Here is a 27,571-nt window from a genome sequence, read left to right as displayed (position 1 = left end):
ATGTATTCACAGTGTCGTGTGAATTATATCACCATAGGAGCTCACATACCAATTAACTTCTGGTGCTCTTCTCTTCTTTCCCGTGCTGCTTTCAGCCTCTCATCAACATTTAGTCCATTAGTAACTAGAATGCCAAAATAATACTTTGTAGTGACTGGTTTGATGCCATAAATCACATAAAGTAATACAATTAGTTATATTAAAAATTAAAACCAAATTCAAAAAGGAGGAATGTGAGAGCTGTATCAAACCTGCAGTGAGCCGTGGAGTGGCTGTGTTGCAGATTTGGGCAGACTTGTTGACAGAACAGGCAGTTTTTTTTGCCGGTGAATTTGGTTTGATATTGTCTAAAAGTGAGGAAAAAAACAGCATATTATTAGGTAAAAAATAGTAATACCTTGGACCTCTTTGAGGTTTTATTTTTCATAATCTGACACTCAACATTCTCTTGATATTTGAATTTTCTACTATCTGTAAACATACAAAAGATTCTACCCCTAAATGCATCTTTTAGTACAACAAATGATGTGAAGGAGCTGTTACATGTAAACCAATAGTATTCAATCAGATTGTAAAATCTATCCCAAATAGTGGCTATTAGGGACTGGGATGGCCTTAGGGTCAGCTGCAAATGAAAGAGCCATTATAAACTGCCTGCGTATAAAAGGCGAAGAGAACATGCTAGCACCTGACCAGCCCTCATGAAGATGACTGAAATAGGCAATCGAAAAAGGTCATGACAAAGAGGCATCACACACAACTGATGAGTAATTGGTATACATGCACAAGGGGGAAGAAATCACATGGATCTACAGTATTCCTTTAGGGTTGAACAATATCATAATGCTGATTATTCTATGTGTATTATGTCATCTGTGTCCACAGATGCCCCACAGATGCCCCCTGATTTCCTCATGTTTATGGTAGCCATAATCAATTACAAAATGAAGGGAATGTATAATGTATATATTCTATTCTATATCTCTGCGTCATCAAAATGAGCACATGATCCTGTATTTGTGATCTACAGTCATTCTGGATTTGCTTCAAGAAACGGCTTGTTTTGATCAGATACCATACAAATCCTTCTTAAACAAGAGCATCGATAAATGCTACTAACCTCCTGTTCTTTCAAATCCATTCCTCTTCCTCTGGGACTCGATGGTACGTGTAGAAAGTGGTCCCTGCGATGGAGGGATGACACTCTTCTTCTGCACAGCCATGCTAGGTTTTGAGCCTGGCATACCAATGCTCTCACTCAAAACCCCCCTTCCTTTCTCTCCTCCTCCTCCTTCTCCTCCTCCTCTTTTGAATTGCTATTTCAAGATGCCTTCGAGTCCTCACTTTCCAAGTGCGCTGTGCAAGGAACTGCCCTCTGCATCAGCTGCTCGTCCATCTGTGCTTTACAAACCAATAGAGAGAAAAGCATGAAAACAAAGCATCCAGTTATACCCCTGTCCAGTGGGTTAGAGATGAATTAAAGCAAGATTATCCACATAGGATATTTACTCCTGTCTCCTTTAAGGTTATGGAAGTCTGGAGAGATTCTGATCCTCATTGAGTCTATAAAAAGGCTACTCCCCCTTTAAAGATCTCACCCTTGTGAGCTGCTCTGCTTTACTTTCACATAATATAGCTGTGTCACTTTAATTCCCCCACCACACTGCCTGCTTGCTGGATGGAAGTGGCCAAAGGGATGCAGCGTTTCCTGGAGACAGAAAAGAATGGAAGCAAAGTTGAGAGCCTGTCCTCATGAATAATTACAATGACAACGGTGGTATAATATTCAGTGACATACATTGCTTGGAAATTAACCCTCTCTGATGGAGTCAGTGTCCTCAATAGATAAGGCAATTTTTTTTTTTTTTTTACGATTCCTCCTTGATGAATAAAATGGTATGACCACTAGATGGAAGTATTTCTTTCTAGAGAACAAGCTGAAGTCAGCCTTGCCTTTAAATGGCTACATTCACATTTTGACCCAAATTTGATGTTTTTATTCGGGGACAAATGAGCAAAAAGCCCCATCAAATTGACCAAAATAGCCACCCAACAGTCAGTATGATACACATCAAAAGGTTCAGTCATTAACATAAATTTTTGCGTATAAGTCAACCCCATTTTCTTCACAACTGAAAAATCAGTCAAGTTGAGAAATATTTCAACAACTATAGGATGGATTTCCATGAAAATCTGTTCAGACATTCATGGTCCCCAGAAGATGAATCACAACGATAGCTTGGTGATACCTTGACTTTTCCTCTAGCACCACCAGCAGGAAAAAGTTTTCATTTATCCAGTGAAATATGTCAACATATAATTGGCAAAAAAATTGGTACAGACATGGTTTTCAGATAGATATGTCCTAATGACTTTGGTGATCCTCTGGCTTCTTCACCATGAGGTTCATATTTGTGGTTGTGAAATGTCTGGACAACTATTTCCATCCATTTTTGTACAGTGGTACATTTGGACGATTATGTCCCCTTATGAATTCTAATATCTTTAATGATCCCCTGGCTTTTCATCTAGCTCCATCATCAGGTCAAAATTACCTGCAATACCTGCAGAACTAATGACATTCCCATCAGCTTCAGCTGTACTTTGTGTTTAGTGCTAATTAGCAAATGTTAGCATGCTAAACTAAGATGGTGAACATGGTATACGTTACACCTGCAAAACATCAGCATGTTAGCACTGTCACTGTGAGCATGGTAGGATACTGATGTTAGCATTTAGCTCAAAGTGCTGCTGTGCCTAACATAAAGCCTCATAGAGGCTGCCCTGATAGCAACATGATTGGGGCTGAATCAACAGTGAAACAGTATGAATTAAATTTTATATAACTTTTAAGGTAAACCTGTTTTTAAGGATTCATGCTTTTCAATCCAACTGAACGTTAGATAAAAAAATCTTTCCTTATGTGTCCTTATGGCACTGACTAAAAACACAATGTTTATTATAAGCAGAGTGAGAGGTGTGATAATGACAAATGGGTATACATGTTTTATAATATAATATTTTACTTGTGATACTCATTGCCATTAAAAAGTCACCCCCACCCCTACCTAATATGTAGGTAACGTTACATATTACACAATATAAATGAATAACTTGGTTGCTGTTATTGATAAATTACTGATAAGATGACCCTTCACCTATGATGACGTTTTGGGGCAAAGGTTCATCATCCGTCATCCTGTCTGATGCTGGCTGTAAAATAAAATAAAAATAAAATAAAAAAGCGGACAACCCTTATAAGAGTAAACTTTTCTATCAATAAGATAAGTTAGCATGTTATTGTTAGCCACAAAAACACTGCAGTCTGTAGCTTTAACGTAAATTTGTTTTTCAGTGACTTCAGCTAATTGCTACGCTAACAGTCACATACATAACGTGAGGTTTATCTTGGTAAACATTAACGCAACGTTGGCACCAGAGTTTGCTAGAGTCCACGTCGTTTTCAAAGACTATGAAAAAAAGCATAAACAGCTTCTGTACAAGTTGGAGGCAAAATTATGGCATTGTAAATATGAACCGGAGAAGTTACTTTAGCATTTGTGACAGTCATAGCTAGCATTTTAGCAGGCTGTAGAGCTAGCTTAGTAACTAAACTATATTATAGGTACATTTGTGCAAAAATTACGAGTCCAGTTTAAGAAAACTTATTTCAACTGTTAAACTCAAACTACTTTCCAGCTACTATTGAAAGGTACATAGTTCAACCTACAGCGATGACATCCCTTTGGCCACCAGGTGGTAATACTGTGGCGACAACAGGTAGCCCATATGCAGTAAGTATTGTATATTATCTAGAGTATGTATATCTAGGACAGACTGTATTTTTGCTAGAGGCTGATAAAAAGTGTTTTATTAGAAATAAGCAAACATAACTATTTACAAAAGATGCACATGGGGTGTGAGAGTAAGTGCATCAGTAGTGGGTGGAATATGTGTGTTAGTGTTGAAAGCAGCAAAATGTCAAACCAAACCAAAATCTGGAGGTGTGGAGCCTAGGACAGACAGACAGAGAGAGACAATGAGAAGCGGCTGGCATTTATAGCCTTGGTGGAGGCCGAAACAGGTGCCACCAAAGTAGGGTAACAACCCTCCCTGACTGCAGGCTCCTGAAGGAGAAGACAGGTATGTACACAGTTTGAGCAAAATAGTTCCACAAATAGGCTGGACCTTTTTGTCCATTTAAGTAACACAGGATGCAAAGGTCAGATACACCTGGACCTACGTGCTTGCTGCCTAGTACAATGCCCCCCCTGACACCAACGATAACAATGCCCTCTGGCTGTGTTTCACTGATGAAGCTTGCCAATCTCCCCCATCTGAGAGTCTGAAATGTGTCATAAGGATACACTACACCACGGTCAGGTGGTGTACCCACAGAGTCACTGGAGCACAAATAAGATGGTGATAACCCGCCTACAACCAACAGCAAAAAAAGGGCTTTTGGACACTGGACCTATGTGGGATAAGATTGCAGGGTTGGTATCAAGTCATTCTGTGGTTCACCCTAGACGACATTTTCAAAGGTGTCAGTTTAAGGGCTTGGTTGCTTGCTCATGCATATTCATTAGTGTTACCTAAATATTCATCCAAAATACAAATAATAACTCTTTTTTTATTGCACAGATATTAGATGTCTGTGTTTTTAAGCTGACCGTGCATCTCTACTAAGAGATTCTCTGACGTAAAGTAAGGTTGTTTTTTAATCAAGTTAAATACTTTTTGTTCTTTATCAAAAAGTCAACCATGGCACACTGGTTTGGAGGCTTATGTCAACTTCAGAGTGTTTAAAGTTGCGTTTGATGACAACACACATCAGAGAAGTATGTTAGCCTACGGGGCAACCAGTAACTTTGCACGATTGGTGACATGGTTACCGGCCATCCTGGAGGAACTAGGACATCTCCTCAACCCCTTGTAGCCGGTATTGAATCATGTAATTAAGGGCAGAATGCCTCAACAGAGTGGTCAGGTTGGTGTCACTAAGAGTATCACACACTTCCAGCTGAGCAGGCAGGAAAAGGATGCATCTGTTACAGCTCTAGGAAAAGACAAGGAAAGTAGTTGCATAAAGTTAATTATGATGTTTTGTTTGATACACATCTACTAAATATTGTTTTTTATATGTATCCTTGAACGTAGAATGCTATCATCTCCTTTAATGATATTTCCCCAATTTAATAATAGTGAAAACATGTTTCCCTGTTATTCCCTCTAAGCAAAATCTATTTCTTTTGTTGTGAACAGTGATATCTCCACATAATGAGGATGCCACATGCAACACTGACTGGAGCACTTAAATAATTTAGAGCCTTGTTTCATCGGATATCAGCAACTTTAGACTTTGACGTATGGCTTACAGACTGGCTCTATGTGTAATTTATGAGATGATGAGTTGTACTTCAGCATTCAATAGAAGTTGCATTGAATAGAAGTTGCTAAAGTATGCCTCAACTCAGCAAAATAATGCAATGTAATCAGTGCTTTTTTCAGTTTGTGGGGAAACACATCATGCCACGTTTTCCTTATTTGATCCTTATTTATTCAAGTAAATAGCCTTATGCAGAAATGCACACAGCACCTGTGTGATTCAAAACTGAGGTCAGTTTTTAAACCTTAAGGCTCAAACCTGAATGAATTTAAAACACAAGGTGTTGCAAATAGGACTTGACACCATTTGGTGATTCCATGACAAAAGACAGTGTGTCTGCACCAAGACCAATTTGGAGCAGCACCCTATTAAAGATTAAAGATTATTACGATTACAAATAAATGCACAGTGCCAAACTCTTTTTAAATATAACAAAGACTTTAATTTGTGTGTTTCTCTTCAGCTTGTAGCATGCCAGATACTTTAATATTTCTGAAAGGCACAAACGGCAACATCTTGTACTTTGTGACTATTCATTACTTTAGTTAGGATGAGGCTTTTTGAACCCCACTATGCAGAATCATTATACAGTTACAATTTATCAGTTGAATTCATTTGATGGCCTTTTGGCCTGTATGTAAAAGTTGCTGGTTGGCTTTTCAGCAACCACCTTAAAGGATGATTTAGGATTCAAGAAAAAATATGCTTATTATTTTGTTTTGTTTTGTTTTGTTTTGTGCACAGCCTATGTGGATTGGCAGACTCTGCTCACTGTGACGTCTCTCAGCAGTCCCTAGTTATAGTTACCAGTCTCAGGTTCAACACTCATGCACTATTCATTGGTGTATCACATCACTCCTGCCCAACTTCAGACTTGGACAAACCCAATTCTTTTCTGTGCAACTTTACTTTGTAGCCTTATTCTTACTGCTGTGTAAATGTCTAATATGTTTATGTAGTATTGCTTCCATCTCAGAGGAAAAAAAGAAGTTGCTGTTTCCCTTGCAGGAAACCTGTTGGAGCTACTCAGAGGAGGGAGACAAGAGCATCATTTTCTTGTATGGTATGTATTATAACATTATATTATCTAATCTGCAACATCATGTTAAGCAAAGATCAGATGTAACAAGCAAAGCTTTGACATTTAGGTCTCAATGTTTTGCAGCAAGACTTTGCATTCTCATTGTCTTGCATTTGTTTTTAATTGCATTCTTTGCGGTTATTCTAAACCTTTTCTGCACAACATGCAGCTTATAAAGGTGTTTCATTATTTTACTGAGCTCTTGGTTTTGAGTTTCCAGCATTACGACGTGTTTAAAATATACAGTGCATAATTTTGATGTGTTCCACTTTGTTTTCTGTTTTTGACTATTACACAAAATGTAAAAATAAAATTCAAAAATGTAAATAAAACACTGACAAAGGGCCGACAAAAAAGTGTCAGCACTTCATGAAGGGCCGTAGGTCATTTGTGTATACCTTTGAAAATGCCAATTTTGGAAATAATTAGCACACTTGATCACGTCAAAAAATTCTGAACTTTTTAGATTAAAAACGTACACCCCTAGAAAGGGCACTTTTCTGATTAATTACAGCAGGTTAATTATTTTAAATGTATTATTTTTCACAATTCATGTGAAATGTATCCTCTTTAATTGATGTATTAAGGTCAGCTGATTTGAATAATTGAAACCCCCTTCTGAAGGCTAAAGTTGTGGTAGCACGCAGACATCCCTCTTATGATAGCATACATTCTGTACTTCAGTTCTGTCGTGACACTTTGAAATATGTTTCCTAACTCATATGTTTTGGTTTTGAATAAATATGCATTAAATGTTTTAAGTGCTCTTAATAATTTAAGCATTTTCCAGGTGCTCTTGGACTCCTTTTGATAGCAATTAGTTGTTGGCCTCCTTCTTTCTCCAAGACATTGGAATAAATTGTCATGGTTTAGTCTGCTGTAGCTTTACACTCCTGTTTTTGAAACAGGTTTTGTGGCTGTTCAGACAGAAGAAGTGGGGTTCTGACTGTAGAACATGCATAAAAAATGAGATTAACATGCATAAAAAAGTTTTAGTTTTCTTTGGAGGTTTTTATTAATTGAGAGTAGTTGCATCTCTACCAATGTTTTCTTCATTAAAGTGCAAACCTATTGTCTGAAATAGTGAATAACTTTAAATTTCTTTCACAGAGCACACAAAGGATTTTTTGAACCATGAAGCGCAGTAAGCACCGTGGACACAAGGAGGACAGAAACGGAGGTATCAGTAGCTAAGATGGATGACAGAAGATTAGGTCAATTAAGCTAGGACATCCTGGCTGATATTACAAACTGTTTACGGTCCCTTTCAGCCCACTTCAGCCCACTAGAGAACATTTTGTCAAACCAAAGTACCAAAGATTTTCTTTACATTTATTCTCATCGTGAAAAATACAAATGTAGCAATTACTTTATTTTGACCTGTAAATGGCATAGTAGCTTTTGGGCCTTTATTAACCAATCCTGCAGTAGCCTAACATGCGTTCATCATTACTGCAAGTATTATACCTTCTTTCTGCTTTTAAATGTCATATATGGCCATTTTTGCTTGTCCTACCTTGTCATTGACTTTTATAAAAAGATCCCAGGATGAATTTCAGATTAAAACACACAATAACACACAATGTTTGACGTTGACACAATGACATTACATGGTGCAAGAATGTACTAAGCTTTCACTGTCACAATTTTTAAGTACTATAATTCATTTTAGTACAAGTTGTCCTTATTATGTGTCTTTCATATGATCCCCAGATGAGCCAGCTATTCTGGAGACAGAGAACCTGGATCGTCAGGGCATGTTCATGGGAGGAGGCCCAGATCCCGACACCATCTCACTGGCCTCAGTCACAGCCGTCACCACCAATGTATCAAATAAGAGGCAAGCATGGTTCTGTTGTGCATATGGCTGCCTTCTAAACATTTGTATTGCTATTGTTAATCATTTTAATCTGTCTGAAGATTCTCACTAATGTCTGACACCTCAATGTCTTACAGATCAAAGCCAGACATAAAGATGGAGCCCAGTTCTGGAAGACCAGTAGATTACCAAGTAAGAGAAATCTTACCCATCATTTTATTGGCCCAGTTCTGTAATTTTTCTAGTGTGTTCTGATAAACTACTGACCAGTCAATGTAGAATATATTAATGTTGTTGTACTTGCACAAGCATGGTTAATTGTAATTTTTAGTTTGACACTATTGGTACATAATCAGTCAGTTAAGAAATCAGTCAGTCACTCTGTCAATTACTTGATCATTTCATTTCAGGTCAGTGTAACAGTGATTGAAGCCAGGCAGCTGGTGGGACTGAACATGGATCCAATGGTCTGTGTGGAGATTGGAGAAGATAAAAAGTACACCTCAATGAAGGAATCAACCAACTGCCCATACTACAATGAAGTGAGTCTGTCATTACAACATATTGTATCTATATTTATTTCTGTTTGGGGAAAAAGCTTACTATGAATCTAAATACAGGGTTGTTACTAACAATATCGTCACTAACTTTTTTCTCTGTCCAGTATTTTGTGTTTGACTTCCACGTCCCTCCAGATGTTATGTTCGACAAAATCCTGAAGTTGTCTGTAAGTTGTTTAATTCACAACAGTGTAACATAAAATCAATTCTTATAATTCCTTGTTTGCTTCACGTTAAGTGTATTTAATGTTGCAATGTTTATTTTCCCGAACCAACACTCAGGTAATTCACTCCAAAAATCTTCTGCGTAGTGGAACACTGGTTGGAACTTTTAAACTGGATGTCGGCACAATCTACTCCCAACCTGGTAAAGAATCAATGAACATCAGCTTTGTTATTATGAATTGATGATACTGATATTTCAATTAATTTGTCTTCTCTTCTGTCTTGCAGAACATCAATTTTACCACAAGTGGGCTTTGTTGTCTGACCCTGATGACATCTCAGCGGGTTGTAAAGGCTACGTTAAGTGTGATATTGCAGTTGTGGCCAAAGGAGACACTATAAAGACTCCACACAAGGCCAATGAATCAGATGAAGATGACATAGAGGGGTAACAAAATTTTTATTTTGCATGATTCTTTATTCTTCTAATATATACAAATTGTCAAGAAGGACTCTGGGTAGACTTCAAACAGTGATCACTAAGCCATTTGCCAAATTTAATATACAGTAACATTTGTGATGTTATGGAGATTCATTAATTAACACGATATTTGCACCATTAATGACTGCTTTATCAATTAAAATTGATTTAACCATTTAAACGTAATGCAGAAAATCCTGCAATCCTGCATTTTTTTCAGGTCAGACATTGGCGTCTTATTTCAATGTGTCCCATTTCTGTTTCAGCAACCTCTTATTACCAGAGGGGGTGCCTGCAGAGCGACAGTGGGCTCGCTATTACCTGAAGATCTACAGAGCCGAGGGTCTCCCCAGAATGAACACCAGCATCATGGCCAATGTCAAAAAGGCCTTCATAGGAGAAAATAAGGACCTGGTTGATCCTTATGTCCAAGTACAGTTTGCTGGGCAGAAGGTAAGTAATAGTACGGATCCCAAACATTCATTGCCTTCTGTTTTTGTGTCTGTTCATCTCAGACAGGTCAAAATATACATTACACTGATAGTACAATTCCTGAGTTGATTCAAATATACATATTATTGTAATGTGTGATTACAGGGAAAAACATCTGTTCAAAAGAGCTGCTATGAGCCTATCTGGAACGAGCAAATTGTTTTCACTGAGATGTTTCCACCACTGTGCAAGCGCATGAAGATCCAGATCCGTGACTCAGATAAAGTGAACGATGTTGCTATAGGAACTCACTTCCTGGACCTGCGGAATATTTCCAATGATGGGGACAAAGGTGATGTATAATTTGCTCTTTTAAATATTTTTCCCCTAAAAGTTCTCCTTCCTGAATTTCTGAAACATTATTTTGACCTGGACAGATGCTAGTGGGGGGGGCTTTTACAATACAAAGAAGCATCCTCCAGGTAAACTGCAATCTTATTTAACTGCTGAAGATTTGATTTGGATGTGGGATCAGTTTGAGCAACTTCTACACAGGTGTAAACAACAAGCATGCAGGGTTTCTAACCTCGCAATCAGATCTACTCAGTGCTGTTAAAAGCATCTGTCGGGCAGTACCATTCCATCCATAATTTGCAAATTATATTTATTCTTTTCAGGCTTCCTTCCCACGTTGGGACCTGCCTGGGTTAACATGTACGGATCCACTCGTACCTACACCCTGATGGATGAGTACCAGGAGTTAAACGAAGGGCTCGGAGAGGGAGTGTCTTTCAGGGCCCGTCTGCTCATCAGCCTGGGCGTGGAGATCCTGGACCCCTCCTCGCCTGACATTACCAGTTCCACAGAGGTGCAGTTGGAGGGAGTACCCAACATCTCAGAGGTGGGTCCCTGCTTGGATGGGCAGCCATGCAGAGGAAGCTAATTGTTGCTCCTCCTGACAAGTCATTGTGCTGCGGTTATTGTGAATTATTAATGTTCTTTATTTAGCCCACCTGGTGCATTATTAACATGCTGTTTGCATTAATGTGGCTTCTTTTTGTTGGTGAACACTATAGGTCACATACCAAATTCAATTGAGCACAGAGGGACCGTAACCCCAAGTCCTCAGGGATTCAATTCTCACTGTCCGACAGCTTGTATTACAGGGTTGTCAGGACCACTACGTTACTTTATATGTCATCAATGTGCGACAGCTGTCAGCATTTGGTGGACTTTTATTTAATTTAGAAACTTGTTTGTCTATTTCGCAGACTGCTACCGGGAAGGTTGAGGAATTTTTCCTCTTTGGGTCTTTCCTGGAGGCCACAATGATTGACAGAAAGATTGGTGATAAGCCCATCAACTTTGAGGTCACCATAGGTATTTGCCATTTCCTACTCATTATCTATTTTTCATAATGTCTCTCACTGTCTCATCCTGGGGCTCAAATTGAATCTTTGGACACTTAAGCTCATTTTAAGTGTAATTTTTTAGCAGAATTTAGTGAGAAATATTCTTAGTAAAAATTCCTAGTGCTAAACTGGCATTATGTAAGAGGAGTCCCAACATGTGAAAGTTGCATAAGGCAGTTTCAGGAATTACCACAAGTTATATACATTATAGTGTTGTTGCAGTAGTTGATATGAAAGAAAGCAGTTTTGGAGACCAAGTATGTTTATCATCATGAGTTGAAGGTACAGCACATTTAAGGGTGTGACTAGTAACATAGTTGCTGTGTGCCAGGTTACTATGGAAACGAGATTGATGGGGTTGCCAAACCAAAAATGAAGGGGAAGAAGGGGGGAGGAGATGGTGACGAAGAGGAAACTGAACTGATCCACAACTCCAGTGATGAGGAGATGGATGATGACGGGGACCTGACTTCAGTGGCTACTACTCCTCCCATGAAGCCTGTCATCACTGACCGGTCAGAGCAAAAATATCATCATCACAGAGTAACAGTGCAAATAACAACAAACAACAGTAGCTGAGAAAGAGATTCATGAACACATCCTACTAAAAATGAACAACTGATGTCTAAGCTGTTTCTTGTATTGCGGTATTACAGTGCAGAATCTTACCAGATGTCTTTTGAATTTTTAAACATTTCTCATTACTTTTTGAAATGTAAACCTTTGTATATATCTTGTATAAAATGCATCTAACAAAGTGAGTCTCTTCACTTTGTTAGATGCATTTTTGTAGGATCAATGCACCTCAGTCAACATCAAAGTTTAACCAGCCAGGTGATTTCTTTTTTCCATTTTAATGAAATGTTCCTTATTCCTTATTTGTATCAGAAACTACTTCCACCTGCCATATTTTGAGAGGAAGCCGTGTATCTACATCAAGAGTTGGTGGCAGGACCAGAGAAGGAGGCTGTACAATGCCAACATTGTAGACAACATTGCAGATAAACTGGCAAGTCATACACAATGAGCATAATATTAAAAATGTTAGTACATAGTATTAGTAGTAGTATTTTGCTGAGTGAGCCTAAACATCTTCTATTGCTACTACAGGAGGATGGACTTAATGATGTGCAAGAGATCATCAAGACAGAGAAGACCTATCCTGAGCGCAGACTGAGAGGCGTCCTCGAGGAACTCAGCCAGGGCTGCAGGTCTGTAGTCACAAACTTAAACTACACTTTGTAAAAACTAGCTGTTTTTAACGTTAAGTCTAATAGATTAATGTAGACTTTGACACTGACTGAGCTCCCTTTCTTTCAGTCAGTATCTTTCGCTGGCAAACAAGGACCAGAACCAGTCTGGCAGAACCAAACTTGACAGGGAGAGACTGAAGCTGTGCATGTCAGAAGTGGTATGTCAACTAAAAAGGATCTATGTTTTTTCCTCTACTTGTTGATTGTTAATATATGTACTGTCTTGCTAAATGCTGGGCTGTTTCTGGGTTTAGGAGACCATCGGCCAGCAAGCTAAAGCCATGAGGTCCCAGGTGAAGAAAAGCACAGTAAGAGATAAAATCAAGCTGGCTCAGAACTTCCTCTCAAAGCTGCGCTTCTTGGCTGATGAAGTAAGAGCTACAACATCATGTCCACCATTTACAAATTATGTTGTTTGTTGTACATGCTTGTTTCATTGCGGTCATTTCATGTTTAATATGAACATTCTTTCTTACTGCAGCCTCAACACAGCATTCCTGATGTTTTCATATGGATGATAAGTAATGGGAAGCGCATTGCCTATGCGCGTGTTCCTTCCAAAGACATCCTTTATTCCATTATAGACGAGGAGAAAGGAAAGGACTGTGGCAAAGTCAAGACAATCTTTCTGAGGGTGAGTTTACACTAACTATAGTAAAATAATACATTAAAAGGCAGTTCATCTAATGTGCTATGTATTTTGAATGTTGCATCAAATTCCTTTTCATTTTCCATAACCATGCTGTTTTGCTATGATTAAATAATTTTTTTTTTTCCTCATATACTAAAGATCCCTGGTAAGAAAGGTTTTGGGCCTGCTGGCTGGACAGTCCAGTCCAAGATAGAGATTTATCTGTGGCTGGGTCTGAATAGACAGCGCAAAGACTACCTGAGTGGCCTGCCCAATGGATTTGAGGAAAATAAGTTGTCCAAAGGACCTGGTCTCCCGTGCTCACCTCCCATCAGCCTCACCTACATGAGTAAGACCATCAACCAATTCAATATTTCTTCCATGTCTTCTATATATAACTACACACAGTCTGAAATAAAGGCTTTCCTAATAAAATGAGATATCCACTATTTAAGTTATCAGTTGACAAAATGATATTTTACCATGTTTTAGAGATATAGAATTAAGATAATTCTAATATAAGTTTTATCTGTAAATGCATGGCACACATCAAGTGTAATTTATGGACTGATTGAATTATTTCTGAATGTCTTTATCTGTCCACAGTGAAACAGATCTTCCAGCTGAGGGTCCACATGTACCAAGCTCGCAGCCTGTTTGCTGCTGATAGCACAGGTCTGTCTGATCCCTTTGCAAGAGTCTTCTTCTCAACACAAAGCCAGGTCACTGAGGTGAGCACACTCAAAAGGCTTTTCAGGAAGTCAGCTGTCAGGCAAAGATATGATTAATTGTATAGCAGATCCTGTATCTTTATCAAATGTTTTGTTTTCTTTCCAGGTGCTGGCTGAGACTCTGTGTCCGACATGGGACCAACTGCTGGTCTTTGAGAATGTGGAGTTGTTTGGAGAGGCCTGCGAACTGAGAGACGACCCTCCTATTATCGTCATTGAAATCTATGATCAAGACACAGTGGTAAGGGTTGTTTTGAAATAGAGAATTCTCTCCATTTGTATTCATGTGAGCAAACAGTGACCTTCACAAAGCTTGAATTTCCAGATAGCAATCCTCCATCCTTATCATCCTAATAATTTAAGAGCCTGCCTGTCTTTCACTTGAAATGTAATACTAAGCATGTCACTTAACGAGTCTAAAACTAGTTTGTGATATGCCCTCGATAATGTCTTTTACTATTACTTTTTATTAGTAAAATGGTTGAGTTGATTTTAAGGAGTTTTTGAGATGTACCACTTTAGTGTGTGTCAATAGCAACCTGATGTGAATTATATTTGAAAGAATGCTTTTGCTGACTGACAATTCTATATTTACTCCTGGCTATAACACCATTGTTTTGGATGACCCGTTGGATAAGTAGAGTGTGGATTCTGATGGCTTGATACACTGTAGAAGCACTGTAATGTGTGCAGAATAGATTGTATTGAAAGGCATGCAAGAGGAATAAGACACGTCCATAAGGATAGATGGACCCCTCCTTGATCAACTTATACCTGTTGCATTCCTTTAAGTGAAATTTTGTGCTTTTTGTATGTGGTCAACACAGAATTTGTAATCTTCATAACCACTAACTGCAAAAGAGATTTAATATTATATTTTTTGAAACATTATTAATCAAACAGTGATCTTTTGACAATACATAAATACATATGTCTGTTTTGCAGTTCACTGGTTATTTTAGGTATGTTGCTTTTGGGCTCTTTTATCTTTTATCTTTAATGCTTTTTTATGTAATCTGCCTAGAAACATGTGCATCTCAAGCCATGTTTCTTCCTGCTGATAGGACAAATCAAACAATTAATGATTACACCATAAGCAACCTTGTTTAATTACTTTTTTTAATAAAGCCATTGTAACATGAACACTGATGGACTGGATATGGTAGGCTAAAAAGACCATTCTTTCAAATATTCAAACCAGAATTGATGTTTTATGGAGTGGGTATTTAAGGTTTAATTTACCATTATGCTTCCAGGGTAAAGCTGACTTCATGGGCAGAACATTTGCCAAGCCTGTGGTCAAGATGGCGGACGAGCACTATGGTCCCCCACGCTTCCCTCCCCAACTGGAGTACTATCAGATCTACCGTGGGAACTGCACCGCTGGAGAAATGCTGGCAGCCTTTGAATTGCTACAGGTTAGGCTGTCAGACACAGAGGGTACAGTTTACAAGACTAAAGTTGTCAGATCATATTGAAAATAAATGATTTCTAATGCTTTCTTGTGTCACCTGTTAGATTGGCCCCAATGGGAAAGCTGACCTGCCACCCATAGACGGTCCCACAGATATGGACCGCGGCCCAATCCTGCCTGTACCACTGGGGATCAGACCAGTGCTCAGCAAGTACAGGATTGAGGTAAAGACTTCGTTTTAGCTTTAACTTGACCAATGTGATTTATTTATTAACAGCAGACCAGTCAGAAAATGGAAGTCAAACAACTGAATGACCTCCCTATCCCTCAGGTTTTGTTCTGGGGATTGAGGGACTTGAAGAGGGTGAATCTGGCCCAGGTGGATCGGCCTCGTGTGGACATTGAATGTGCCGGAAAGGGAGTACAGTCTGCCCTCATCCCCAACTACAAGAAAAACCCCAACTTCAGCACCCTTGTCAAGTGGTTTGAAGTGGTAATTTATCATTTAAATCACTCCGTTAATATTTTCTTTCTTTCTTTTCTTTTCTTTTTTATCACACTTTATTAAACTAAAGTCATATTTACATTCCAAACACATTAGAAAAGAAGCATTGAGTATATTCTCACCTTGTCAATTATTCTTGTCAATCAAACAAATTCTGGATTTTATTTGTCAGGATTTGCCTGAGAATGAGTTGCTTCACCCGCCACTGAATATCCGAGTGGTGGACTGTAGGGCTTTTGGCCGCTACACTCTGGTTGGCTCCAATGCTGTCACCAGCCTGCGGAAGTTCATCTACAGGGCAACAGACAAACAGGCCAACAACTGGTCCACTACTGGTATAAACTAAAACCTGGAGTCATATTACATCGTAGTGCATTTTCTTAACATGATTGTTACTTAGGAACAACATACAGTAATCTAAATTGAAAAGAAATTACATTATGTGTTTTCCCGTGCAATAACATGGTTCTCATGAATTATATAGATAAAAACATTCACGTTATCTGTTTACCTTTCAGAGGAAATTATTGTTGTCAACATGGAACCTGAGCCTGGTTTTAAGAAGATGGAAACTGTGGTCAAACTAGACTCTGTAAGTTTCATATTTTAAATTTTATGTAAATTTTATTCAAAGAATTAGACTCAGTTTGAATAATACATAAAGGCGATGATTAAAACAAACAGCATTTGCACACAAGCATGCTAACAAATACAGTGTAAACAACAAATCAGATAATAATCATGAAAACTATTTTGTAATTGTCCATAAAAATATTGTCACATTATTTGACATTATACAATCTGGTTTTCTACCTAGTGCTCTGATGCTGTTGTCAAAGTTGAGGTAAGCAAAGTGTTTTACACCTATTAATCAGAATTGAAAGATTTTATGTTGTTGCAAGAAACCCTAAAGCTTTACTGACAACATGTTTAATGAATCTTGTATAAAAAGGATGATGATAAAGATGGAAAGGGGAAAAAGAGGAAGAGGAAGAAGGGTGATGAGATTGAAGAGGAGGAACTTGATGAGAGCATGTTGGACTGGTGGTCCAAATATTTTGCCTCCATTGAAACTTTGACAGAGGTGAGTAACAAGTGTTGAGTCAACTCAGATCTTAAACTATATATCTTGGGGAAACTGGATCTTGTTTTGATGTTGATAAATCCAGAAATGACCTTCTGCTCCTTCAGGCTCTCAAAGCTCAAGAAGCTGCTCTTTCAGATTCAGAGGACAAAGATGACATGGACATTGCAGATGGTGGAGGTAAAACCAGATGACATAGCAAATAAGACCAGTGTTTTGTTTATGTCATCAATCTTAAAGTTTTATATTACCCAGCATGCTTTAGTGTACCTCTGTGACAGCCCTAAACCAAGTACTCCTAGTCTGGTGGTGGTGGAGTAGCAAATCTGTTGTTCATGCATGTTCATCTTTTATGAGCTCACTAACTCTGATTGTTGTTTTCTTCTACAGTGCAGTAGTGAACCTCTTAGCCCTCGTAGCCCAAGAATGCCTCCATGTAGATGCTGACATGAATCCAAATTTCCATATGTGGGACAAGCGCGTTTTCTCTGCCATATATGCATATTAGCCATATGCTTACCATGAAAGTTGGAAATGAAAAATTACTGTGAATCAAAAAACACAAACAATGCAATTTGATGACATGATATAAAATGAATTTAAAAACACGTTTGATTCTATGCACATGTAGTGTACACTGTGTATATAGTGCATATTACTGTACATATACTTTGACATGACTTGACTGTGGATGATAATGACAAGAACCAGTCAAGTTGTGAGCTTGACTGGTCTTTAATGAGCTTTACAGAGACACAGCTGCCTGCCTGGAGGATCCTGTCACACCAACAAGTATCCCCACTGAACTGTATACTTCAATAGTATACAATTCAATGGTATGCTTGTTGTATTCAGTAAAAGCTGGTTTTGGCAACTTTCATGTGGAATTCATGTCTCAAGTGCTCTGCTCCTCCACCCCCCCACCGCACCCCCCTCTTCACTCCATCCTAACCGCTAACCTGTACTCAGATATCAAACCTGATGACTCTCCTGTGAAAGGCACCAAGAGAGGAAAAGGAAAGAAGGACAAGAAGAAGCCGGCAGTCGATCCGTTCGAGAAGAAAAAGCCAAAGCTGGATGAGCTGAAGGTACTGGACTCAGCCACCTACACTGCAGCTGAAAGCAATTCTCATTCAACCTGTTGTGTATATATACTTGTTGGTTTTACATGACAAGATGGTACAGGTTGAAGTGTAAGCTGGAAAAAGTGCCACATTCTTAGAAAAAGAGATTATTCAAAACCAAATTTATGTTTTGATAATTTTTGTGTTCTCAAACAAGGTGTACCCTAAGGAACTGGAGAGTGAATTTGACAACTTTGAGGACTGGCTCCACAGTTTTAACCTGTTCAGGGGAAAAGGTGGCGATGATGACGACCAAAACGTGATGGACGAGGACAGAATTGTCGGAAAATTCAAAGTGAGAACAGAATGTTTAGAATACAACACATAGAATAGGATTAAGTTATGTTCTTCTTCAGTTACATCAACTGTCAGTATAAACATTTGCCATTAATTGAGAGACAAGCGTGTCATAGATTACTCTTTTGTTTAGCTAACATAAGACAGTTGCAGACAGTACAGAATGCTTTACATGTTATGTAACAATTTTAGGTAATTATGACGGTGTAGTCCCTCATTCGTCCAGGAGTGTTCCATCGTAGAAAAGGTTTCAGTCGTAGTCATCTGGACACTGTTTTCAGAATCAAGACGTTTCGGCTCCCATCCGGAAGTCATTCTCAATTGAGAATGACTTCCGGATGTCATTCTCAATTGTGAAAATGGTCTGAGAACTCAGAAATTTAAGCTACTCTCTGTTGCTTAAACCCTGCCCTCAGGGAGGAGTCTTCCTGAGTGTCTGCTGTTTACCCTGCCTAGTTTCACCTGAAACTGACCTTCTTTTGTTTCCATGATGGCCTATTAGGCCTGATTACTGGGCCAATTAGGTAATTATGTTTTTCCTCAATATTTTTTGCAATATAACCATTCATTTGTTTAACTGTGTCTTTTTAGGGCTCACTGTGCATGTACAGAGTGTCGGATGACATGTCCAGAGACATGAGCTTCGACTCCAACATGGGAATGTTTCAGAACATTCCTCACAACGATCCCATTAATGTCCTTGCCCGCATCTATGTTATCAGGGTAGGCTATGTATTCTGCAATTTACTGCATTTTAATGAGAATACTGACAATGAGATTATCCATTTCATTCTTAAATGATCCTTTTTCTTTTCTTTTGATAGGCAACTGATCTGCATCCAGCTGACATTAATGGGAAAGCTGATCCATACATTGCAATCAAACTGGGAAAGACAGAGATCAAAGACAAAGAGAACTACATCTCAAAACAGCTGAACCCTTTGTTTGGCAAGTAAGTAGAAATGCTTTATTTCTGATAAAAGTATCATTACTTAAATGACCTTACAAAGTTATTACTATATTAAGATTGTTTTAAAACCTGACAAATGCTGTATTTCCCATCTTATCAGGTCCTTTGACGTGGAGGCCACATTCCCAATGGATTCCACACTCACGGTGTCAATTTACGACTGGGACCTGGTGGGAACTGATGATCTGATTGGAGAAACCAAAATTGACCTTGAGAACCGTTTCTACAGCAAACACAGAGCCACATGTGGTGTTACATGTAACTACGCCATGTAAGAATCAAAGACTGAACTCCCTGTAGCAGTGTGTAAAAATAGATTGTGGAAAAATAGTGGTTAATTATTTAATACAGGATAGGTGAAGCATCATGATGACTCAGGTAGCTTTAGTCAGTCACAGAATAGTACATGAAATTGAGCTTTAAATACTCATAGTATGTGTTCTACATGGTAAACCACACATATATGTTACATATATTTTTTTACTTGAATGTAGCACCCTAACCTGTTTTATAAACAAGGTATTAAATAGTGTAGGGTTATCATAGATTTATGTAATACATTGTTTTTCATGTAACTGTAGCTGCTTTTGCTCTTTTCTGTAGCCATGGTTACAATGTGTGGCGGGACCCAATGAAACCCACACAAATCCTGGCTAAGCTGTGCAAGGATGGCAAACTGGATGGGCCTCACTACGGCCCTGGAGGAAGGGTGAAGGTGGAGAACCGTGTCTTCATGGCACCGACTGAGATAGAGGATGAAAATGGTATATGTTAATTTAACTCATACCCTTTTTTTCTCCCACTGAATTAAACTAATTACCTACCATGAAACAAGTAAGCATCAACTAATTGGCTAAATGTTAAAAAATACAAAAGTGTGATTTCAAATTACTATCAAACCACATGGATTTGTTTGTCAGGTTTGAAGAAGCAGACAGATGAACATCTGGCTCTGACCGTGTTGAAGCACTGGGAGGAAATCCCACGGGTCGGCTGCAAACTTGTCCCAGAACACGTGGAAACCAGACCACTGCTCCACCCTGATAAACCAGGAATTGAACAAGTATGTCATTCAGTGTACTCATGCGGGCTCTACTCCAACCAACTGCACCTTTTAATCAAGCCTCTTTACACTATAAAGTTTTGTTTGCATCATTTAAGATCTTATCTCCTTGTGTTCAATTGCTTTTAGGGGCGAATTGAAATGTGGGTGGATCTGTTCCCTAAGGATATGACTGCACCTGGCCCCGCCCTTGACATTTCACCAAGGAAACCAAAGAAGTATGTTGTCTAGTCAAACCTGTCAGTTTACGGCTTTTATACACACTATATTAATTTTTAGCCAAACTGTGCTGATAAAATCCAGCAGCCAGAGGAGTGCTCCTTGAGCTTTTATCTAAATAAATGTTAAGGTTTAATCAAGGAACGCTTTTCGCTTGTTATCATTATTGATAAGTGTTTCATTATATATCTTGTAATTTTTGCTTGTGTCCAGGTTTGAACTGAGGGTGATCATCTGGAACACAGATGAGGTTGTTCTGGAGGATGATGATATCTTCACTGGCGAGAAATCGAGTGACATATTTGTGCGAGGGTAATTATAAGCTCTATATGTTTTTAATGTCTGGTTTTTTTTTTTGTCTTTTTCCTAATTTATCTCTGTCTTTACATTTTTGGGCACAGCTAGACAAAGGCAAATTCATAATACATGGAAACACAAAATGATTTGATTCTGATTTAGATGAAAAAACAACAACCAATTATTAATAACAAAGCTGGCTTTGTTCAAGATTGTGAATCTATCCTACACCTTTTCCTGTAACAGCTGGTTGAAAGGGCAGCAGGAGGACAAGCAGGACACAGATGTCCACTACCACTCCATCACTGGGGAGGGCAACTTCAACTGGCGCTTCGTCTACCCCTTCGACTACCTCATGGCTGAAGAGAAGATCGTCATCTCAAAAAAAGAGTCCATGTTTGCCTGGGATGAGACTGAATACAAGATCCCAGCTCGTCTTAATCTGCAAGTGTGGGACGCTGATCATTTCTCTGCAGATGACTTCTTAGGTGCAGTGGACAATCATTTATAATAACCCTTGACTTCATGAATCACTGTTAATATCACAGAATGAAAATGAATAAGTGTTTTTTGGTACATTTTACAATGGAACTCATGACTTCATCATTTTTGTGAAAACATGGATCTGTATATTAACTACGTATTGTTTATTCCACCATGCCAGTTAACCTTTCTTACATTTAACTGAGTTAAATAAATATCTCTTTATAGGTGCAATTGAGCTGGACTTGAACCGTTTTCCACGTGGCGCGAAGACTGCCAAGCAGTGCACCATTGAGATGGTGACAAATGAAACAGAGATGCCCATGGTCTCCATCTTCAAACAGAAGAGGATCAAAGGCTGGTGGCCATTTGTGGCCAGAAATGAAGAAGATGAGTTTGAACTCACGGTAGGTCAAAGTAAAAAGTAGCCTGAAATGTTGGTCATGACTGCAAAAACTAAAAATAATAAAAAGTTGTCTGAATGTATCAGAGTTGCACAATATCTTACAACCTCCTTGTGACTGAGATTGTTTTTGTTGTCCTTTTAGGGAAAAGTGGAAGCAGAGCTGCACCTTCTGACAGGAGAGGAAGCAGAGAAAAGCCCAGTTGGTGAAGGACGCAACGAACCAGAGCCACTGGAGAAACCCAAGTATGAAGGATGTTGTTATCACCCCATCCACACTTTTATTACTGACCACTCTTTTGATCTATGTTTCTTAATTACATTGTTCAGATTACTCTATGCCTGGCTTTCAGCCTGGCTATAAACACACAGACAGACAAATGCAAGCATACATGTTGATCAGCTGCTGCAAGTCCAGCTTGACTAAAAAAGTTAAACTCCAAAAAGTGGTCTAATGCGAAACAGGCCAGAAATAACAATATAAATACTATGATAAAATTAGAATAAATACATGAATAAACAAAAAGATAAATCAGCCATAAACAAAAACGTGAACAAACATAAAACAAGCATAAACATAAATGATAAAATAACATAATAAAATAATAATCAAAATAAACAATTTCCCGAAATGAGGAAAGACATTTGTACGTATTTACTTCAACCAAGTTCTGGACTTATACCTAGGATCTTCTTTCTTTACATGGTAAGTTGCTGTTTCTTCATATCTTCTTCTTTAAGTATATATATATTTCTTTAAGTATAAATATCTTTAAGTTCTCAAAATAATGTAAATTCTTTCTCTGAGTTTTGCTTTGTACTTGTTTCAGTAATGACAGCTATATTTATATTTAAATTTAGCTTAGAAAGAGAGCAACAATAGAATGGTCCATAATGCTTAAAGTCTATATTACTGAACATCTGTGTTTCTGTCCTTGCAGCCGTCCAGACACCAGCCTTCTGTGGTTCCTCACTCCCTTCAAAGCCATAAAACACTTGGTCTGCACCCAGTACAAGTGGCTGGCCATCAAGATTTTCACTGCTCTCCTGCTGCTGGCCATGCTGGCTCTTTTCCTCTACAGCATGCCTGGTTACATGGTCAAGAAAATGCTGGGAGCTTGAGATGTTGCTCAGACACCTCTGCAGAAGGTTTCCTCACAATCATTGCATTTTAAAAACTATAATAGTATCAATGATATAATTTAAATAGACCACAAGTCATTTTATGAGCCAAGATAAAAACAACCTGGCTAAACAATATGCTTTCAGAAAAGCATATTCTCCTCAATAATAGAAATAAGTTTATTGAACTGGATATTCCTATATTAACTCTCAGATGCTCAATGTCAAATGACCACTTGTCAACATTTTGTATCGCCTGAAAATCTGCAATTTATAATTAGCTTAGTATCAGCATTGGTGTATCAAAATATAATGTGACCTGAAAAAGTACTCTAAATCATTGTGTCTTATATTAAATTCTAAAAAAATTTAAATGGTGTAATCTAAAATTCATGCAAACTCACTAAGCAGATAAAGTATTAAGGCAATATCTCCAAAGTACATCAGAAGTCAGAATCCCAATAGTCACTGATACTCTTTGTTGTCTGTCAGTCCAATTAACATAATAGACTGAGATATGATTCCACAGTCAGAATGTCTCTTGCAAAGAGACATTCTGACTGTTTGTGATTTCATTGCATATTTATGTGCATATGAAGCGTATCTGAAAAATAACCATACGTTTTCAGTGCACCAGTTCAGTTTAGTGTTAAAGTGGATGTGCATTCCAAAATTACAATATGCAGTGGAAGTAAGAACTTCATGCAAGATCAGTTCTGGTTAATTCAGAGTGTATTTCACTTGATCTAGAGGTAATGATGGTAATAATACTATAAAGCAACAAGTGAAAGCAGATGCAGAAGAAGCCTGGAACCAAATCTGCATGAAACCGACTGATTTAACCATCCCTGTAGTAACTCACTCAGTGCTCACTGTATTTGAAATTAAATATAGTTTTATTATTGTGGTGATTTGGATTTCTTATTTTTGAGTTGAGTTATTCTAAGCAATTTGTGTCTGGTTTGGTTGGCACTGATTTATTTTGGTTTACATGAATGTTCATTTGCATTTCTTGGTCAGCAGCATACACAATTTGACAGAATTTGTGAGTAAAGTTGCAAAAAAAACCCAAACACTTCCTTACCTCCAAGCAGTGTGTGGATTGAGATTGATACTGTGTCCATATGTCCATTGAAAGAGTCATTGGTCACTGTAAACATTCCTCCTTTCCATACTGTGGCTGTGAAATGATGCCTTCCAAACGCGACTCAAATGAAAGAGATGTGGCACAAAATCAGTCCTCGGTCTGTGCAAAACTGCTTCCCAAAGTTAAAATGAGGCTTCAGTAGTCTGAGTAGCAAAATCAAGTGGGTGTCTTCCAAAATTTCTATTTTTAGGATGAAATTCACGCTTTGTGTTTTGCCAAACAGTGCTTTCTTGCTGAGCTGCAGTGGACAGATAATAACAAATAGAGGGAAATTTGTACTAAAAGGACTGGAACTCTGGAAGATACCCACTTGCTTTGTCTTAACGTTAGAATGCATTTCTGCATGAAATGAGGACTGGATTTTGTCTTCTATTTCTTACAGCAGAGTTGCACTGAAGTGATTGCTTGAGTGAACACTTTATGACCAGCATGGACAAGAGGAATGATTAGCTCCAGCGACCCATACCTTTTTCAACGAACAAGTGACCTTTTCAGTTCTGACACCAACACAATTGATACATAATAAGGCTCAAACACATGCCTGTCTACCATATGTGTTCTTTTCATCCAACTTCCACACCAAAGGAATATCATCCCTGGTGTGGAGGTAAGCAGGCCTTTCTCTAGTTATATCAGTGCTTTGTAGGAACCTCCTTCTGTGTACATTATTATATAATAATTGACTGTCTTTGGCATTCAGTAATTCTGTTTACATTTCTATGCTCCACCAGCCGACCAGATATTACCCTCCTCTGGTTCCTCATCCCTTTCAAAGCTGCGAAACACCTGGTGTGCGACCAGTACAGGTGGCTGACCATCAAGATTGTCACTGCTCTCCTGCTGCTGGCCATCTTGGCTCTTTTCCTTTACAACATGCCTGGTTACATGGTGAAGAAAATGTTGGGAGTCTGAGTTAAAACCAGCAGATGATAACTTTTTCAAAGGGTGTGCAGTCAGTAATAATTAGAATTGTTTTGTGAACGTTTTGCGATTTGCCATTTGACAAAGTAGTTGTTGCATTATTAAAAGAGCAGTACTAATGATAAATCTTGAGTGCATACATTATTGGTTATTAATGTAGTCTAATGTGTACAAATCTCAACATATTGCTACTGTTGGTGTGATAACTATGCAGTTTTTCTTGTTTCTTGAAATGTGGTTTTCTTTATTCACATTAAATTCATTCAATATCCATTGCTCACCTATGAAAACAAACAAGATATTAAAAATTTTATTTCTAAAAAAAGTGAGGATTTTTTTAGCATAGCTGGCTTGTGTTGGAGTTCAGATTTTCTTGCTTGAGCAATGTTTTGTCATGTTGCCTTGTTTATGTGTCTATGTATGATATTTTCAAATTTGTCCATAAATTGACCTCTGAACAATCCCATTTTCTGGTAGTCCTGTCATCTGTATATATGTGTCCTTGTTTGTGTGGTATGTAGTATGAGTATGTATTAAGAAACTGAAAGGACAGCGCGTGCCTTATTATTTTATCATTTGTAGTTGTAAGGCCTAAACACATGGCTCGGTCTATCATATGCATTTCAACTCATAGAATGAAGTAGAATTAAGTAGAGATTAAGATTTTTGACAATTTTCCAAGTAAAAGTACTAAATAGTTAGTTACATCACTGTCAAAGTCAAATGATTGTAACCATTTCGATACAAATACACCCAACCAATCCCTTTCTTGTGGTGCTCTTAAAAGTGATGACCATCTTTTCTTTATGTCTAAGGTAAAGCACTAAAAAGGTTCAAATCTAATTTTTGAGTTTAGATTGTCAAATTTCTAACACATTGTCTCTGTGCTCCACCAGCCGTCCAGATATTGCCCTCCTCTGGTTCCTCATCCCTTTCAAAGCTGCGAAACACCTGGTGTGCGACCAGTACAGGTGGCTGACCATCAAGATTGTCACTGCTCTCCTGCTGCTGGCCATTTTGGCTCTTTTCCTTTACAACATGCCTGGTTACATGGTGAAGAAAATGTTGGGGGCTTGAGATATCTGCTGGATTTTACTATTTCACACACAAAGAAATCATTTCACTTGTAAGTTGCCCTTGAGTTCTTGAAAGAGTTTTTTGCCATTTGACATATGACTGATTATAAGCATTAGTATGGCTACAGTATGCAATAAGGCAAGTGTATTCTCATATTGACATGTAATTGCTAAAATCCATTACTGCAAAGTAGTGGTGCAAATGTGTTACTATTTCACAGTTATGGTTTTATTTTGCTTAAATTATTATTATTGTTGTTCTTGTGGTTGTTGTTGCTGCTGTTGCAAGGTAAGACTGTCACCTTTGCTGATTTATTATGAACTCAACAGTTTATCAACAGTGTGCAGTATTTGTCTGACTTCTGAATTTGTGAATAAAGTGACAACTACAAACATTTGTAATCTTAACATCATCTGTGTGGTTTTCTGTTTACATACATGGCTGTTACTGTACCAACAGTAAAGCTCATCAGTGTTGCCCAGTGACAGCAGCTTTCATGTTTTAGGGACTTAAATAAATGAAGTTTCCTTCCAAAGTTATTTGTTGACAATTTAAAAAAAAATCTTCTTACATGAACAAACAATATTTAAATGTTTTTTATTCTTAAAGAAATGTAGGAAAAATACTTATTTTGTGCTGTATGGTTTGGTAGTGTGAGTTTCATATATGACACTCACTATGCTGAAACAGGGGAGAGGGAGGGGGAGCATTCTATTAAACATTATGAGAACGGGAGGAAGATCTGACCCGCAAAAAAATTTGACTGGAGAAGGCGGGAATCGATCCTGTTACCTCTGGCATTTTATCAAATGAGCTGCATCAGGTTAACTGATGTAGAGCTACTTTACAGTTTAGTCATGGTAGCATGATTTGGCTGGAGTGAACAACATCAGCATTCGCTGAGATTGGTTGATAGCCATTTTATATCAATGTTGCTTGGGATATGATTGGCTATCCACTGTGAAAATGGATGACGTGAAATCGAATGCCCCCCAATGATCTGTCATTAAAAAAAGTGGAAACCTCCTAGTTTATTGGCCCTGAAAACAAGCTAATCCTCTCCTGTAAATTGCTTATCAACTCATCATATAAGGTAGAGCCAAATCTTTGACCCACTACATACTATTAATAACAGGATGTAGAGCTAGTTTCCAGTTTCATTTAGTCTCTAGAATTGGAGACTGTTGGCATGGTAGCGTGCTATAGCTAACTGGAACATCCGTTAACGTTAGCTTGTCTAAAAAAGTAGCTAGGACACTTCTCCATGGGAAACAACTACTTACTGGTATACTTCTGCGGTTGCCACGAGGATGGAGGATCTGGCGATCAGATTGGCGAAAGTGGACCGGCGAGAAAGAAAGGTACAGATAAATTGCCTATATTTGACAAATAAAATGTGCTCTTGCTAAATGTATATTTGGAGGATGCGGGCATCGATCCCGCTACCTCTCGCATGCTAAGCGAGCGCTCTACCATTTGAGCTAATCCCCC

At 38.3% G+C, this 27,571-nt stretch overlaps 2 protein-coding genes, 1 long non-coding RNA gene and 1 other non-coding gene across 16 annotated transcripts in view; 1 reads left to right on the top strand and 3 right to left on the bottom strand.

The window, feature by feature from the left end:
* The window catches only part of LOC122861891 (ensconsin-like), an 8,190-nt gene extending 4,396 nt beyond the window's left edge, over window positions 1–3,794 (bottom strand). For 2 of the 5 annotated variants that reach the window (XM_044166925.1, XM_044166928.1), the window contains exons 1-5: window positions 3,731–3,794; window positions 3,159–3,213; window positions 1,121–1,708; window positions 252–347; window positions 50–124 (exon numbers count right to left, since the gene is read on the bottom strand). In XM_044166925.1, coding sequence (XP_044022860.1) covers window positions 50–124; window positions 252–347; window positions 1,121–1,244 — 295 coding nt within the window. In that variant the 5' untranslated portion in view covers window positions 1,245–1,708; window positions 3,159–3,213; window positions 3,731–3,794. The remainder of the gene's footprint in view (window positions 1–49; window positions 125–251; window positions 348–1,120; window positions 1,709–3,158; window positions 3,214–3,730) is intronic. The other 3 variants (XM_044166926.1, XM_044166927.1, XM_044166929.1) reach the window with 3 other exon arrangements.
* Window positions 3,303–26,487, top strand: LOC122861890 (otoferlin-like). 8 transcript variants are annotated; one of them, XM_044166917.1, is made up of 44 exons: window positions 3,303–3,794; window positions 6,398–6,452; window positions 7,581–7,650; window positions 8,184–8,310; window positions 8,427–8,481; window positions 8,700–8,831; window positions 8,954–9,016; window positions 9,132–9,216; window positions 9,303–9,462; window positions 9,762–9,948; window positions 10,093–10,279; window positions 10,605–10,828; window positions 11,199–11,307; window positions 11,671–11,854; window positions 12,228–12,348; window positions 12,450–12,550; window positions 12,660–12,750; window positions 12,847–12,963; window positions 13,074–13,226; window positions 13,383–13,572; window positions 13,830–13,954; window positions 14,061–14,195; window positions 15,211–15,372; window positions 15,473–15,592; window positions 15,700–15,861; window positions 16,046–16,208; window positions 16,392–16,465; window positions 16,691–16,717; window positions 16,826–16,957; window positions 17,065–17,137; window positions 17,927–18,045; window positions 18,239–18,376; window positions 18,970–19,101; window positions 19,203–19,330; window positions 19,449–19,619; window positions 19,952–20,112; window positions 20,269–20,411; window positions 20,541–20,629; window positions 20,844–20,942; window positions 21,174–21,415; window positions 21,639–21,817; window positions 21,959–22,059; window positions 22,755–22,962; window positions 24,814–24,950. In XM_044166917.1, the coding sequence occupies exons 3-43, from the start codon at window positions 7,605–7,607 to the stop codon at window positions 22,933–22,935; spliced, it is 5,388 nt and encodes a 1,795-aa protein (XP_044022852.1). In that variant the 5' UTR covers window positions 3,303–3,794; window positions 6,398–6,452; window positions 7,581–7,604; the 3' UTR covers window positions 22,936–22,962; window positions 24,814–24,950. The 8 variants fall into 8 exon arrangements, with proteins under 8 accessions (XP_044022852.1, XP_044022853.1, XP_044022854.1 ...); XM_044166918.1 differs by lacking the exon at window positions 24,814–24,950 and having other exon boundaries at window positions 3,303–3,526; window positions 3,700–3,794; XM_044166919.1 differs by lacking the exon at window positions 24,814–24,950 and adding an exon at window positions 6,134–6,205.
* Window positions 19,968–27,525, bottom strand: LOC122861894. Of its 2 annotated transcripts, none has more exons than XR_006374594.1 (3): window positions 27,364–27,525; window positions 20,306–20,388; window positions 19,968–20,091 (listed from the first exon to the last, which is right to left on the bottom strand). It is a non-coding gene; the product is annotated as an uncharacterized LOC122861894 (long non-coding RNA). The 2 variants fall into 2 exon arrangements; XR_006374593.1 differs by lacking the exon at window positions 27,364–27,525 and adding an exon at window positions 24,020–24,683.
* trnaa-agc lies at window positions 27,499–27,571 on the bottom strand. Its single transcript has one exon. It is a non-coding gene; the product is annotated as a tRNA-Ala (tRNA).

Source organism: Siniperca chuatsi, linkage group LG15 (genome assembly GCF_020085105.1).
Source record: "Siniperca chuatsi isolate FFG_IHB_CAS linkage group LG15, ASM2008510v1, whole genome shotgun sequence".
NCBI classification, from domain to species: domain Eukaryota; kingdom Metazoa; phylum Chordata; class Actinopteri; order Centrarchiformes; family Sinipercidae; genus Siniperca; species Siniperca chuatsi.
The sequence above is the reverse complement of the archived record's forward strand: the minus strand, read 5'-3'. Positions and strand labels throughout refer to the sequence as shown.